Consider the following 16,452-nt stretch of genomic DNA (forward strand, 5'->3'; position numbering starts at 1 on the left):
ACTGCTTGAGTTAGAGCTCCAGCGCTGATAAATAGATGGATGGATTTTTTTTCTTTCTCTCTTTTCATGTTTACCTTGTCCTTGTCATTCATAGATTAGATAGATAGATAGATAGATAGATAGATAGATAGATAGATAGATAGATAGATAGATAGATAGATAGATAGATAGATAGATAGATAGATAGATAGATAGATAGATAGATAGATAGATAGATAGATAGATAGATAGATTCTATTTTCCCATTTTCTTTTCTCTTTTCTTTTTATCATGTATGGTATGGATGGATGGATAGATTTTTTTAGATGGATTTTTCTTTCTCTCTTTTCATTTTTACCTTGCCCTTTTTATAAATAAACAGATAAATAAATATCCATTTGGTTGTATTATATAACAATAATTGTCGAAACTAAGTTTTTACCATTTTTAAGTCTAAAATAATATAAGACCAAGTTAGACCAAGAACCTTTCAAACGGAGTGAACAAATGAACTAAGGGGTAGGGCTTGTCGTTTTGTAAATGTCTGTCGTTTGAAGTGTCTGTTGTATGAACAGTCTGAGTCTGTTAAGCTCAAAGTAAACACACGGCAGCACACAAAAGCCTCGAACGAGATCTCACCTATAGCGCAGGTGAGCCTGCCGGAGCGCGTCACGGCTGAGTGACAGCTTCATTTCAATGCGTTCGCGTTGAAGCTGCGCTCGCCCCGCCCCTTTCGAAATTTCGTGTAGCCAATCATGTGTATCCCCCTCAAACTATCGGGCTGAAAAGTCACGCTGCTTGGAGCGAAAGGGGAAAGCTATCCACTTACAAAGACACCCGATATCACTCGCATGGCGCACGGGTAACCTGATCAGCTTTGGGCAGAAACGAGGCGGGGTGACGGACTAAAGGAATCTGAGGTGAAGAATAAAAACAATGTCTATTTCCTCTAGTGAAGTGACAGTGGCAGTCGAGATCAAAAAGGAAAATGTGAAGTGCACGGAGCCTCTCGAGAGCTCCGCGGACAGTCGGGGGCACGTCAAACTCCTGGCTCTGGACACTCCGGTGGCCACCGGGATGCTCGTCGGGCAGCAGCAGACCTCTCCGCCGGAGCGCAAGATGCCCACTATGGACTCTTTGTCGGCGCACACTTCGCCCGCTGCCACTGCGACCTCTTTGGCTTTTTCCCCGGAGCAGGTTGCGTGTGTTTGCGAGGCGCTTCAGCAGGGGGGCAACGTGGATCGACTCGCCCGGTTTCTGTGGTCTCTCCCGCAGAGCGACTTGCTGCGCGGTAACGAGAGTATCCTCCGCGCACAGGCGCTGGTGGCCTTCCACCAGGCGCGCTACCAGGAGCTTTACAGCATCTTGGAGAGCCACAGCTTCAGCCCCTCGTGCCACTCTGCCCTGCAGGACTTATGGTACAAAGCCCGGTACACGGAGGCGGAGAAGGCCCGCGGTAGACCGCTGGGCGCAGTGGATAAATATCGCCTGCGACGGAAGTTTCCCCTGCCCCGGACCATCTGGGATGGAGAGGAGACGGTGTACTGCTTCAAAGAGCGCTCCAGGAATGCTCTGAAGGACCTCTATAAGCAGAACCGGTACCCGTCCCCGGCCGAGAAGAGGAATCTGGCCAAGATCACAGGACTGTCCCTTACACAGGTCAGCAACTGGTTCAAAAACAGAAGGCAGAGAGACAGAAACCCATCAGAGGCGCAGTGCAAAAGGTGAGAAATACTAGAAACCCACAAACGCAAACTTTTTTAAATGAATGAATGAAAAAAGTAAAGATGTTTGTCAAGAGTTTAAATTGATTTATTGAGATCTTGGCATTTTAAAGCTTAAAAAAGTTATGTTCTTGTCTGCTTGTGCGTTGTTACAACTTGTAGGCTGTTACCAGTCTTTATACATTTAGACTCATCTTTAATTTACTTAAATGATCTTAAATTACAGAGAGAATCATGCTTTGATCGAAATTTTAAAAGGCAGCTTCTAAAGGACATCCAAACGTGTGCGTAAAATGTATGGCGTGAGTCACCACCTCGTGTATGTGTGTGTTTATTTTTGAGTGAGTAGCTACTCAGGATCCATTGACGAGTAAGGATCGCCCCACCACATAAATCACTCTGAACTATTTACTTTTCTTTTTAGCCAGAGGGGATAGGAAAACCTCCTCTTCAGCACTCTATTTTAACACACACATATACCCACAAGCACTGGTAATACAGGATTCACTTTAATGTTTTTCTCTTTGTGAACAAAGCTCCAGCGCACCTGGTGGAAGTGACCTCCCTCAAACACATACGTACATTTTTTCCATTCACAGAGAGCTGATGTCACACGTTGCTTGAAGCATCTTAATCAGGAATGTTCTTGTCATCAATTCATGTATTTTACCACTCCCGTAAAGAAGGCACTTTTAAAATTTACAGCTACATTCCATAATATCTCAACAAAAGTTTTAGTTCTTATAGCAATTCATCTTTGGCAATGTGTTTTTGCTAATATTAGAACATGCATGCGTTTGTTTTTATAGAGGACATCCTGTGCTTTTCTGTAATGCCACATGCGATAATGTTAATAGGCCATGTCTGGCTTTTTTAACTTTTATAGACTCAAGACCCTATTCAGAGCTTCAGCCAGGAACTTTATTATTAAAGTTCATAATGTTTAATACATCATCATTGTTTGAAAATGCAGGCTAGCCTATATGATTTTAAAATTAAACAGTAAGATAATAATTACATTCCTGAAATGTGTTTTACACGGAAAACTAAGGAAGAGAACAGAACGCAGTGGTAGACGCGGCCAAAACTCATAATGCGTCCTGTGTTTAATCTCCCAAACACTGACGTTATCACTGAAAAATTAAATGGCAAACTCTTTTGGCTGGCTGTGAAACGCAACACATGACAGTTGTGGAAGTCCTGTCGCAGTCAGCTAAGAGACAGCTGCTGCGGTCATTCACTAAACGCGCCCTTCTCTCTCAACTAAAACGAATTTATGTTTGAACAGCTGAAGGCACTGTGAAATATCGTCAGTGGATACATCGCGCTGTATTTTAAAATATTACTTTAAAATATCAGCTAAATTTAACCTTTCGTCACTGGCAGCCCATCCCCGTTTGGCGGCGAAGGGCACTGTGGAAATAAAACTGACCATTTGTGAAGTCATGCTGTGTTCGCGGGGTTGTGTCGCCATAGGACTTATTGTGCCAAATGGTGTGCGTGCGTGCGTAAAAGAGAGGCTGTGTCCCGGGGTGTGAAGTGGATACTCACCTCTCCATTTGTCTGTGAGCGCTCCCGTCTATATCATCCTGCAGCTGCCTCAATCCGCGTCTACGCAGAGAGGGAAAAGTATTAATTCAATAATCCCCTCTCTCTTTTAGAGTACTTCATTGGTACGAGTGTTAAGCAAATAATATTGCCAAGAGTATCAATAGCAGAGTCAAAAATAGTAATTCCATTATGCAATAAAATGTAAATAGTCTTATATTTATAGATATTGATGGATATCTAGACTATTCTGTTTGAAGTAAATATGGACACCTGGATTTGATCTCTTAAAGACAGTTTAGAAATACTAAATGAGTTTACAGTGAGCACAGATGTACAAGTTGCAAATATGCATTTTTATGTACATTTATGATTTGGTCTTGTTCAAACAGTCCTATACACTCAAAAAATGCAGGGTTAAAAACAACCCAACTTGGGTTATTTGGCAACCCAGTGCTGGGTAAATATTGGACAGAACATGCTGGGTTAGATGGTTGGGTTAAATGTTTTTACCCAACATGCTGGGTTGTTTTATTTAGGTCAACTATTATTTAAATATTGTTATATTGTTTGCTTAAAATGGGCTGGAAATTAAAAATCACAGAATTATAGAGGCAGCGGCAATAATCAAAATATGAACATTTTTCAATATTACGTACATTTAAATAGGGCTGCACGATATTGGAAAACATGCCATATGCGATATTGTTGTTGAATATTGCGATAACGATATTTCTTGCGATATAACATTTCCCTAGAGAAATGCCTTTTTTAATTATTATTATTATTATTAATCTATGTTTTAAAATCATTTATATACGTAATGATCATACAAAAATAAACAGGTAATAGATATTTGTCTGTCATCCGAATTATATCTAATTCAGGCTAAAAAAAACTATGTCAAGTAAGTTGCAAACACTTAGACTTTAAAACACTATGAATGACTTAAAACCTCAGCAGATATTCCGATTTCTGGTTTGCTGTTACCATAGACCTGCAAACACAAAATGAATTGTTTTCAAACATTACTTTTTATTTACAAGTAACATACACTCAAGATCATCTTTTAAAAAAAATATTTCCTTGCCTTGCCTGTTTTTTTTTTTTTATAAAAATAAATATTAATAAACAAATTAAATAATAAAAAAAATACTATTAAACAAAAAGTTTACTATTAAACTTCAAAATGTTAGGAGCATCACAAAAAAAAAAAAAAAAAAAAAAACACATGAAGAGCACCCAATTTCTTTTTAGTAATGCACCGATCTTGATTCTTCATGGCCGATTCTGATTGCTGATGTTTTACAAGAAAATGGGCTGATTCTGAAAGCCTTTATTAATATTTTTAATGTGCAGGCAATAAATGCCATAATCAAAGTAGGCTACTCTTTCAATATTCAAAGTGCAAATAGAGACCGATTTTTTCAAGCATGATACAGAGTTATAGACAACTACAAATCTTAATATAGCCCACATATTAATAACAGCCTAGATATTTTATGTAGCCTAATTTTCGCACATTGGGGAGTCACTCTCTAAACAGGGGATATTAAAATTATATTTGAATGCGTGTGCGTTTTACTTTTGGTTTCGTTTTAACGACAGCGCGAAACTCTCAGCAGCGCAGAGCGTCCATTCTACAATACAAGAGATTACTTTAACAAAACCATTTGAAAGTGGGAGCACACAAACGGGATTTTGAAAAGCGTGTCCCCAGTGGAAATTACACCCCTGCGTGAGTGGAACTCTGCCGCTGAGTTATCATTTGATGTGAATGTATGCAGCGTTGTACAGTAGCCTATTTTGAGACTGAGGCGCCAGAATAAACAGAATGTGCACGCTGTAAGACGAAATATAGTATATTTCTTCAAAAGCCGATTGTGGAGACCTTATAACTGTCCACAAAAAAAAAAAATTGTCATATCACACACCCCTAATTGCAATGCAGTTTGTGCAGATCCGAAACAGAGATTAGTTGAGAGAAAAAAAAAAAAAAAAAAAAAAAACCGGCCGGTTTCTAGTTGAGCGGAGCGCAGTGTCCATGACAGGGAGTGATTGACGGCTAATATCTCACATCTTCATTAAAGGTAATATTATAAATATTAAGTTTAAATGGTTGTAATGTTGGAGAGAGCAGCGAACCTGTCACTGCATCAGCTCACAGCAGTCAGTGAAAAGTTTTGTAAAGAAATGAAACCAATTAAATGTCATTTATCGCAACTCTCTGCGATACTAATATCGTTTATACCGTTATACCGTTATAACGATTCGATATATCGTGCAGCCCTACATTTAACAAACATTTTTGAAATTCAACAATTAGAAATATATATATATATATATATATATATATATATATATATATATATATATATATATATATATATATTAGAGGTGGGCCGTTATCGGCGTTAACGTGCTGCGTTAACGCGAGACTCTTATCGGGCGATAAAAAAAATATCGCCGTTAATCTATTCTCAAAGTTGGGTTGGGAGCTGGGTCTAAACTACGTAAGCTGTGATGACCTTCACCTTGATAGTTTAGCGCGGATGTCTACCTAGCAGAATTGAGTGTATGATGATCCGTGATCCGTACAGACCAAACTGGTTCGGCACGCATGTTATTCGCGGATTAACTGTTAAATTTAACCATCATAGAGTAAAAGTTTATAATTGGCACATGTTTTGTCTTGCCAATTTACCAATTCAAACAATTTAAAAAGGGAACACGCACGCCGACGCACACACCTGAAGAGAGCACGAGCACCGAAAGAGAGAGACAGAGGCAGAGAGAGAGAGAGAGAGAGAGAGAGAGAGAGAGAGAGAGAGAGGCGCGATTCACACAGATTGATTTCTCTTTAACTTCTTTTTGAACGGAAACACACATACAAAGTCATATCTTAATACCCGTTTTGGTGTTCTGGTAAACACAGTCGGTTATGTCTTCAGTGAACCGAAACAGCTGAGAAAGAGATGCGTGCCAGTAGTCGGTACGTGCATTATGCCTTAAAGAGACAGCATCCTATAAATACCTGCAGTGAGAAGCAATAGTTATTTTACAATTAATTATTAAATTTCCGCACCTGAATTCTAGGGTTATTGATTTTATTAGTAACTTTATGTTGTATTCATTTACACTTGATATTTGTGTAATTGTTCTTGTTTTGTTACTGACTTTATTAGTTCAGCTAGTAGTGTTTGCTGTGGATTAGAAGTAGCCTACTTAAAGTAAGCATTCAGTAATTAGTAAAAAACAAACTGTTTTGTTTTGTTTTGTTTGTTTTTTTGCTGATCCGAAAAATGATCCGATCTGTGACTCCAAATCCATGATGTGATCCGAATCGTGAGTTTTGTGATCCGTTGCACCACTAATATCCATGTCCTTGCGCATCTGTGTATTAATCTGCAACGCGCACGTCGCACAGCCTTTTACTCAGAAGTAGGCTACATGCAGTGTGGGAATAGTTGGTTACACAAGTTTGTATAGTTAATTGTGTTGTAAATGCAATTGTCAAGCAGTTTGTGATGCATTTTGGAAACAGGAGATGGGCCCCTGGTCTAATGCGCCACCTGGCTTGAGAAACCCGTTCTCAAAGACTTACTTTTAGTCATTATTTGGTTAGCACACATATTCTGAATGCCTTCAGCAGAATTCAAATTAGCCATTTTAATCTAGATTAATCTAGATTAATTCCAAAATTAATCTAGATTAATCTAGATTAAAAAAATTAATCTATGCCCACCTCTAATATATATATAATTCTCGTGCCGGTATGTCGCCAAAATCTAAGCTGGCAATGGGCAGCTGTTCGCTGTGGGAACTATGAACCTCAGACCGCCGCCTCACGTTTCACTATAGCTGAAAGATGCCATGACTGATTCCATAACCTGCCCATAAACAAACGAAGTACTGAGCCTAGAGAACATATTTTAACATCAAATAAATTAGTTTTAGTATAATAACAAATTAAATCAATTTATATTATGCAGGCATAATATAAGGCTCGTCTTTGACCTTGTATATAAAATAATATAATTTACAGCACAGTAAGGACATTATAAATGTAATAAAATGTGTACAAACCTTAATTTCACTGAATAAGTGCATCAAATCGGCAGTGCTGAGAAACGGTCTTTCCTGCAGAGGACGCAAAAAGGCCATGCTCTGACTGTAACTCAACATATTTAAAATAACCCAATAAAATGACCCAACCAGCTGAACCCAGCATCTGGGTTAAAAAAATTAACCCAGCATTTTTTAGAGTGCAGAAAAACTAGCAGCACCTGGATAAAAATGTTAAAAACAACTCAATAAAATAACCCAGAAAGCTGAACCCAGCATTTTATTAGAGTGTAGTTTGAAACTAGACTCTCTCTCGATGTTTTAATGGTTAAAGTCACCGGATGCACGGCCATATTGGTGATACTTAGATGTAAACAACAGCATGGATTGCACAGATACTGTACTACTGAATAAGTTGTTCTGCTAATTTATGCTGTCTAAACCACTAAAAAACGTGTGGAAGCTGCTAAATCATATAGTGAATGACTTATTAATTAGGAAAGGGCACAATATTTTGACTAACTAAAGTTAATAGGAAGTAAAGATACATACAAGCAGTATTAATTAAGATATTAGCCTAATATTTCACCTACCTGACTGAAAATGATAAGAACAAACACAAATGTTGTCAAGATTTTTGCACTGTAAATCCTGGTTCAGTTTGGCCAACCACAAATACCTTTTGTTCCTCAGACTGTTTTTTGCACTCTTCTTCTTGATTTGTTATAACTTTTGACAGTCTATAGTCCTCCAAATGTTTTTCCTGGTCTGACCGATTAGTACAGCCTCAAATATGACAATAATTGACCATTTTCAGCAGCAATAATCAACAAAATATGCAAGTTGCATTGTTTATGTTGTGAAATCCCTCTATAACGGCTAATAAATAAGGTGGATAGAATATAATAGCAATTCAAGAATAAATATATAGTATAATAATCCAGAACATAAATCTGTTATAATAAAGTGTAGAGATGGAGACAAAACATGTCCCTCAACATGACTCACTGTCCCTCGTTTCTCTGTCTTTTACTCTCTCTCAGTGAGTCAGATGGAAATCACAGTACGGAGGATGAGAGCAGTAAAGGTCAGGAGTCTCTGTCCCCATGTCCGATGTCTACCTGCGCTGATGGGACAGTGGGTAATACAGTTGTGCCTCTCTGCTCTGGAGCTCTGGAGGCCGGGGTCATCGTCCAGCAAGTTGGAGACAGCAGGAACTCTGTCTCGCCAGCGTCTGTCATCTTTAACGGAGTCTCAGTCAACACTCCCACCTCTGTTTTCCACAACGGCACCACTTCGTTCCTTTCCTCCACGGGACATGTTCTCTTCAGTGGCATGAACTTGGGACTCCAGTCCCTGGCTTGCAGGTCAGACGATGGTGCAGGACAGGATAAAGCCACAATGTCGTACCCCTCGTTTCACTGCACTGTGAATGGGACGGACATAGAGGTGAAAGCAGAGGATGTGAGACAGGACGTGTCGGTCCAGGACCAGACCACATCCATTAGCTCGGCATTCACGGTGACTCCATCCGACAGCTTGCAGCTCGGAAGTTACAGCTTAGTTTCTGAAGGCAATGGGACCTCACTGCTAAGCAACAAGGTGGTACTTCCTTCCTTGCAACTTTCATCATCTTCTTCACCCTCATCAGTCACACAAGGTAAGTCTCATCTAAGATAGATTTTTTGGTGTGGTCATTGGCCAATGAACCAAATAATAATTGAATATGAACTGTATCTTCTGTCATTTCTCATTCCTCTTTCTGTCATCTGTCAGGTGTTGTTGATGGCAGTTCTCCTGCTCCCGTCTCTCTGTGCCACAACCAGGTGGAGGAACAGGACCGGTTGCAGTTGACCTCTCTTGAGCCCAGCACAGCACTCTATGGCCTGGGTAGTGTACATACACTGTCTGCTGTGAAGAAGGAACCTTTGGAGACTCCTGGTGGGTACCTTTACCACCTGGGTTACAGTCCTGACCCCACCCACAGCTCTCCCACCTCACTTAACACAACCATGACAACTACCCAACAAGACTACACCACTCTCACAGTGAGTGGACCCTTACTCGCCCAAACGGACCTTACCGGTGAGTTCAGAGGTCATGATGGCCAGATGACCTCAAACCTAAATGGAGACTTCCTATGTACGGTTTCAGAGGGAGGGAAGGGCGAACTGAGAGAAATGGAGGAGGAAGGGGAAAAACACCTGACAAAACTAAAAACAGTGCATATAGAGGAAGAAATGACTGACCTTTGAGGAGGTAAAATACCTTTTACTGAAAATCACAGAAAATTATTGATTGACCTTTTTTTATGTTTTCAGCCTTTGGATGTTTTGATGTTGTTGTTTTTTTAAGTATTAAATTATTTTGGCAAATCTGTCACTTGGTTTGACTCCAGTTTGGTTTGGAGAATCTATGCAAAGTCATATTTGGAGAGAACAGATTTTGAAAGTGTTTGTTTTTCTTTCTTTCCCCCCTTTTTCTCACTATTTCCACACACAGATATCATTTTTAGTAGTTGTGTATAACAGGCGTTTCAAACTGAGGTCCACAAAAGTTTGCTGGGGGTCCATGGAAAAATTTTAAATAAAAAAATATATAAATATAAATAAATAAAATTGAATTCTGGCTTAAAATTCAGATATTAAGTACAGCTATTTTGTTCTTTGTTTTATTTTTTGTTTCTCTACTTCTTTTCTAACTGATGGGTAGAACAAGGAAACAGAGCAGAGTAACATAATAGAAACTTTATATTTTCCAGATAATATTTCTACATAACAAGTCTTTATACATAAACATATAGGCTAAAGCAGCCTTTATATTTTAGGAATGGGCTCCCTTACAAGGGAATATTCATTTGGGAGTTTGAAGCCCCTGGTATACATAACCAGTCAAAAGTTTTTGAACAGTAAGATTTTTAATGTTTTTTTAAAGAAGGCTCTTCTGCGGATAAAGCCTGCATTTATTTGATCAAAAGAACAGCAAAAACAGTACAATTTAAAAAAAATATTTTTACTATTAAAATATAATTAAAAACTTTTCAGCATCAATGCTCCAGTCGCATGATCCTTCAGAAATCATTCTAATATTCTAAATTTCTTTTCAAAAAATGTATTATTATTATTATTATTATTATTATTATTATTATTATTATTATGTTAAAAACTAACTAACTAGCTAACTAGAATTTGTCAGGTTTCTTTGATGAATAGAAAGTTCACAAGAACAGCATTTATCTGAAATAGAAATCTTACATTATAAGAAATCATAACATTATAAATGTTTTATCATCACTTTGATCAATTTAAAGCACCCTTGCTAAATAAAAGTATTAATTTCTGTAATTTCTTTCCCAAACAAAAAAATCCCATGACTCCAGGCTTTTGAATGGTATAGTGTATAATGTAACAAAACCTTTTTATTTCAGATAAATGCTGATCTTTCTATTTATCAAAGAATCCTGAAAAAATGTACTCAACTGTTTTAAATATTGGGTAATAATTATAATAAAAAATGTTTCTTGAACAGCAAATCAGCATATTAGAATTATTTCTGAAGGATCATATGACACTGAAGACTGGAGTAATAATGCTGAAAATGTAGCTTTGATCAGAATAAATTACATTTTAAAATATATTTAGATAGAAAGAAGTTATTTTAAATAGTAAAAAGAGTTCACAGTATTACTGCTATTGCTGTATTTTGGATCAAATAAATGCAGGCCATAAGAAAAACATAAAACATAAAAAATCTGGTAGTGTATAAAAGAATAATATTTTTTCAATATTTCCTCCATATCCCTTCCATCAATAATTTCATACTATTTTAAGTGTTTACATGAATCTTTACATGAATTGCGCTATAGGTACTAGACAGCTCTCATTTTCTCCCTGTGGCTCCCTCTCTCTCTTCCTCTCACAGTGGGAAGTGTGGACGTATGTGTGTTTTATGAGAGTCACCTGCTAGTTTCTGCCATGAAGAGTTGAGTTTAGCAGACAGGTGGACGTCTGGTCAAGTGTCATCTGAGTCAAACCTTAAAGGTCACCTCCCTGTGGAAACACACATGCACAGACACACTTTATTCACATGCAGATTGAAAATACAAAATCAATCTTTGAGGCACTTTGTGCCTTTGCTTCCAATGGCATTAATAATAAGCAAATAATATGCGTTGTATACAAATGATATCAATACAAATACACAATGTTTGCTTATACAAATTAAGGGATGAGTCAGAATGGTTGGTAATCAACTCATCTATGCACAAAATATGCTTAGAACTACTTGTTTCATTTTAAATGCAAACTGTTTTCAGACAGAAATATTGGTGACTTAAACCTTCAGGTCATTCAAAATAGTGAAAGCAATTGTTTTCCTAAAGGAGTTTAATAGGTTTTGAGATTAACCATCTTTGCAAGCATACAATGAGAACCTGAATATCACCTAAAAAGCAATAACAAGCAATAAGAAAAATCAAGATTTTAATTTATACTGTGCATTAAACCTAAAAGCATCTGAAAAAATATTAAACAGACATGTCAGTACAGTTGTAAATGTGAAAAAAAAAAACACTATGTGAGTCAGCTGTTTGTATATGAAAGAGTGTGTGTTTTGGTTACAGTAGTTTTTGGTTTTGAGTTTGTTCTTTGTGCCTTGCTTTCTGAGGCTCAACGTTTGGTTGGTCTTCAGTTTGCCTGTCATTTTTGTTTTTAAAATTATTGGTGCTGGTTTGACATCTGCAGTATTTAACTCCATGACAAAAGCTATGCAGCCATTCTGAGAATGAGAAGTGATTTTTAGAAATCATAGATGCTAAATAAAGAAGTCTCCTACAGGATTATGAGAAATTAAAAGGATATAGGTGTGAAACGAGCTGTAAATGTATGAGCAAAAAGCAAAACAGCCTTGTGAATAATATTTTAGCATGAACAAAAATGTTAAAGTTATAATGTATTTTTCTAAAAAAAAAAAAAAAACAAGAAGCACAAAAAGTGATTCATTAAATATTTATACTGGAAAAAACAGCCTCATTTGAGTGATTTCATTCATGACTGAAAGATCTTGTAAACTTTCGACATTGATTTGTTTGCGTTTTCTTGTTATGTCTACAGTGGATGTTAAATATTCAGACGGACAGGAAACATGCAAATAAAAGATTTAAGTAGCCAGGGAGGGGAAGGGAAGCAGAGACCTGATACAGAAAGGCCAGGCCGGGTGCTGGAAAATCAGCGGTGATCGTTTGCACATGCCTGGTGGTCTGGAGCTTGTTAGCGAGCTGCTCTTGTCTCAGACTCCTAAATTCAAATAAACAGGAGGGCGATTTCTGGAGGCCCTGCCGTCTCCTGTTAGGGGGGTCCAGAAGGAGACAGAGAAACAGACAGAAATTCTCTCTGATTTGGAAATGACTGTTACAGATGGCATTGACAGACATTGTGTAAATCTCAAACGCAATGCTACAGGAAAGCAATAGTTCATTCAAAAAATTAAAACACTGTTGTTACTTACTCACCCTCATGTCCTTACAAGAAATTCGTTCATCTTCGGAACACAAACTAATTTATTTTTGATGAAATTCGAGAGCTTTCTGACCCTCCATAGACAGCAGGGTTGCCACCCGTCCCTTAAAATACGGAATCGTCCCGTATTTGAGAATGAAATTGAATTTTTTTTAATGCAGCGTCTCATGCAAATCATCCCACACGCATTTTATGAAGATGCCTCCTTTCCTACTTTTGATTGGGTAATAGTGATGTCATCGTTAGTTTGATTAGTCTTTTTAACTGTCCAGTGAAGAGGGCGGGTCTTTTAAGAGTCTGCCAAGTCTAAAAATGGCAGACGATGCTTCTCCAGGTAACCCCCCGCGTCTTAAAGTTTCAGAGCTTGAACGCAAGAAAAGGTTCCTTTCAGGGGCGGACTGGCCATCGGGAGAACCGGGAGAATTCCCGGTGGCCTAGCAGCCAATTTGGCCAGCTGCCATTTTTTTAAATTATATTTTATTTTCATATATATTGTTGTTTCTGTTGCCTGCCGAATGTACTAAAGTGATAATTTCCAAATTCGCCATTCAATAATAAAACTCTTAATAAATCGTAATCCGTTCGTCTTGACTGACAATGCAATTCGCCTCGTGCACGCTCGCTCCGCCCATCCGCGCGTCCTCCAAAAGAATGCAAGACTCGGGAATAGAGCGCCCAGGTGGAGCAGAGAGGCAAAACTGTCCTGTTCAGGACATCATTTACAGGTCAGATACATTTGTAAATAGACTATTGTAGTTTTGTCTTTGTTTACTTAGTTAAGCATTAAACTGCTTGCAAATATTATCAATACCAGTCAGTTTGCTGGAAAATTAACAAAATTGCATAACTGTTGTAAAGAGTTGGAACTTAGCAGACAAATATTCACATTGTTTTATAACAACTTTAGAGGGAGCTATGGCTAGCAACAATATGGCCCTTACAAAAATTAACCATGTTTTCACTAAAAAACCATGGTTACTATAGTTAAACTATGGTAACCACAAATTAACAAAGGATTTGCTACACTTTATGGTATAAAATTTTGGTTAAACAAATTGTAATCAAAATGCCAAAAAAAATACTATTTTTGGGATGCCCTGGATGAGTGTGAGACCCCCCCCCCCTCTCCAAACAGTATGCGTCCCTTATTTTTTTGTATTAAAAGTGGTAACCCTAGCAAGGTCCGACCACGGGCACAAAAACGTAGTAAATGGTCCATGATACATCAGTGGTTCAACCGTAATTTTATGAAGATTCAATACTTTTTGTGCTCAAAGAAAACAAATATAACGACTTTATTTAGCAACTCTTCTCCTCCGCGTTAGCCTAGCACCATTATGAAGAGTATCACAACGCCTTGACCGTGCTAGATAGGAGCCTTGCTGTCTATGGAGGGTCAGAGAGCTCTCGGATTTCATCCAAAATATCTTAATTTGTGTTCCGAAGATGAACGAATGTGTTCCGGATTTGGAACGACATGAGCTCACCCAAAAATATAAGTTTCCTGAAAATGTGCTTACCCTCAGGTCATCCTAAATGTAGATGAGTTTGTTTCTTCATCGAAACAGATTTGCATTAGCATTTTATCACTTGCTCACCAATGGATCTTCTGCAGCGAATGGGTGCAGTCAGAACAAGAGTTCAAACAGCTGATGAAAACATCACAACAATTCAAACCCTTCATGAAAGAAGCCATTGTTAAATTGTTAAATCATTGCTTCTAGTTAACATACTAGTCCATAATCCATAATAACACTTCTTCCTGTTAATAAGTCCACCCCCTGTTGTCCTCTCACATGAAAATCCACCAAAATATTCCTAAAACAGTTTTGAACTGTTTTCAAAGGGTGCTTGTGCTGCATATTTCTCCCCTGATTCAGACAAGATGGCTTTTTCACTATGGATTATTTCATTTGTGACCCTGGACCACAAAACCATTCATAAGGGTCTATTTTTTAAATTGAGGTTTAAATAAGCTTATTATAAAGGGTGTTCTGTTATATATTAATAAGCTTTCAATTGATGTATTGTTTGTTAGGATGGGACGATATTTGGCTAAGATACAACAATTTGAAAATCTGGAATCTGAGGATGCATAAAAAACCTCAAGGAACATTATCTTTACTTAATATCCTTAATGATTTGCATAATTATTTTGACATCAAAGAAAAAATATGTAATTTGGACCCATACAATGTATTTTTGCCTATTGCTACAAATATACCCGTGCTACTTAAGACTGGTTTTGTGGTCCAGAGTCACATTTCAGCTGGAAGCAACGGTTTGTATTTGAAAATGATGGATTTATTATGACACACATGCAACTTTTTACTTTTTGGACTGTCAAACTGATGGCATCCATTCACAGCAGAGGATCCATTGCTGAGCGAGTGATGTCATGCTACATTTCTGCAAACCTGTTCTGATGAAGAAACAAACTCAATCTACATCTTGGATGGCCTGAGGGTGAGTATTTTCAGCAAATTTTCATTTCTGGGTGAACTAGTCCTATTCTAAGACCACAAAAACTCAAGCTAACCAGCCAAGCAATTTCAGATTCCAAGGCTTTTCTCAGAAATTTAGCTGAGAGAACTAGTTTGGATGCCAAACAAATCTGAATATACCATCATCTCAGCAATATTGCTGGGAGTCTTTCAACATTGAAGTTCATTACTCCTTTACAGAGTAGGAAAACAGGAGAGGACAAAAGAACCAGAGAGATAATTGGAACAGATTGTAATAGGAAAGGAAACAGGAGAATTCATTGTCACCTGTTCCCAAACAGCCTAGGTGACCCTGTTGCTATGAGAGATGGCCAGGTATCAGATAACACCAACTCAAAAAATGAACGCTGTGAGAGCGTCAGCGAGCATTCATAATGTGTGTTAATTCTGATCCCGTGCAATGGTTCATGTCATATTTTGTCATTAACAACGTCCAAATAAAAACGTGAAGATGATCGAAACCACTCAAACATACCTCACACTGAGCAACAATAAGAAGCAGTAATAAAAAATATGAACCTCTCAAACTGAGCCTTATTAAAAACTATGACCTCTCACCTTTGGGGGTTTGAAAGGAGGGGGACTTAACCCTGAATAGCAAACAGAGCTGGATTTGTAACCTGAACCTTCCCCCACGCCCCCACTAATGAGAGGTCAAAGGGCACACGCTGCTCCTCAGCTGTGTTTCATACCTGCGTATGTGTGTGTGTTTCATTTACTGGTGAGGTTTTGATGATGTATATGAACCAGACCTACTGTTTGAGTTTGTAAGTGTGAACGTGCAAATGTAAATGCAGAGTGCCAGATATACTTGCTGACAAGGGAATGTGAATACCTGTTTATTTGAAACATTTTCCCTGAAGTTCGCACAAGAGAAGTTGAACTTGAATTCCCACAAACCTAAATAATATCAAATTGTGTCATCAGACTTTCATTCTTTGCATTCTGGGATATGAGGCTGTCATTCATCTATACTGAACTTTGACCTCTGGAGCCTTACACAATTTCTTTGGTATGCCTGCCTAGAGAGAGGGAAGGAGAGGTACAGGGTTACATTTTTCATGCATACAGCACAAGTTTTGTGCAGTTACAGGCCACTGGTACTTTTCAGATATT

At 38.0% G+C, this 16,452-nt stretch overlaps 1 protein-coding gene across 1 annotated transcript; it reads left to right on the forward strand.

Moving 5' to 3' along the window:
• The first annotated feature begins 268 nt into the window (after positions 1 to 268).
• On the forward strand, positions 269 to 12,323 carry six4a (SIX homeobox 4a). Its single transcript, XM_073833874.1, has 3 exons — positions 269 to 1,703; positions 8,360 to 8,976; positions 9,093 to 12,323. Exons 1-3 carry the CDS (start codon positions 916 to 918, stop codon positions 9,569 to 9,571), a joined length of 1,884 nt encoding a protein of 627 aa, XP_073689975.1. The 5' UTR covers positions 269 to 915; the 3' UTR covers positions 9,572 to 12,323.
• The last annotated feature ends 4,129 nt before the right edge of the window (positions 12,324 to 16,452 follow it).

This window comes from Garra rufa, chromosome 2 (genome assembly GCF_049309525.1).
Source record: "Garra rufa chromosome 2, GarRuf1.0, whole genome shotgun sequence".
Lineage (NCBI taxonomy): Eukaryota > Metazoa > Chordata > Actinopteri > Cypriniformes > Cyprinidae > Garra > Garra rufa.

Excerpts from the sequence above, each read along its gene's own strand:
- six4a (XM_073833874.1), top strand. The coding sequence starts at position 916 with ATGTCTATTTCCTCTAGTGAAGTGACAGTGGCAGTCGAGATCAAAAAG. Across the intron at positions 1,704-8,359 it reads TCAGAGGCGCAGTGCAAAAG|TGAGTCAGATGGAAATCACA; the intron begins GTGAGAAATACT and ends ACTCTCTCTCAG. Across the intron at positions 8,977-9,092 it reads ACCCTCATCAGTCACACAAG|GTGTTGTTGATGGCAGTTCT; the intron begins GTAAGTCTCATC and ends GTCATCTGTCAG.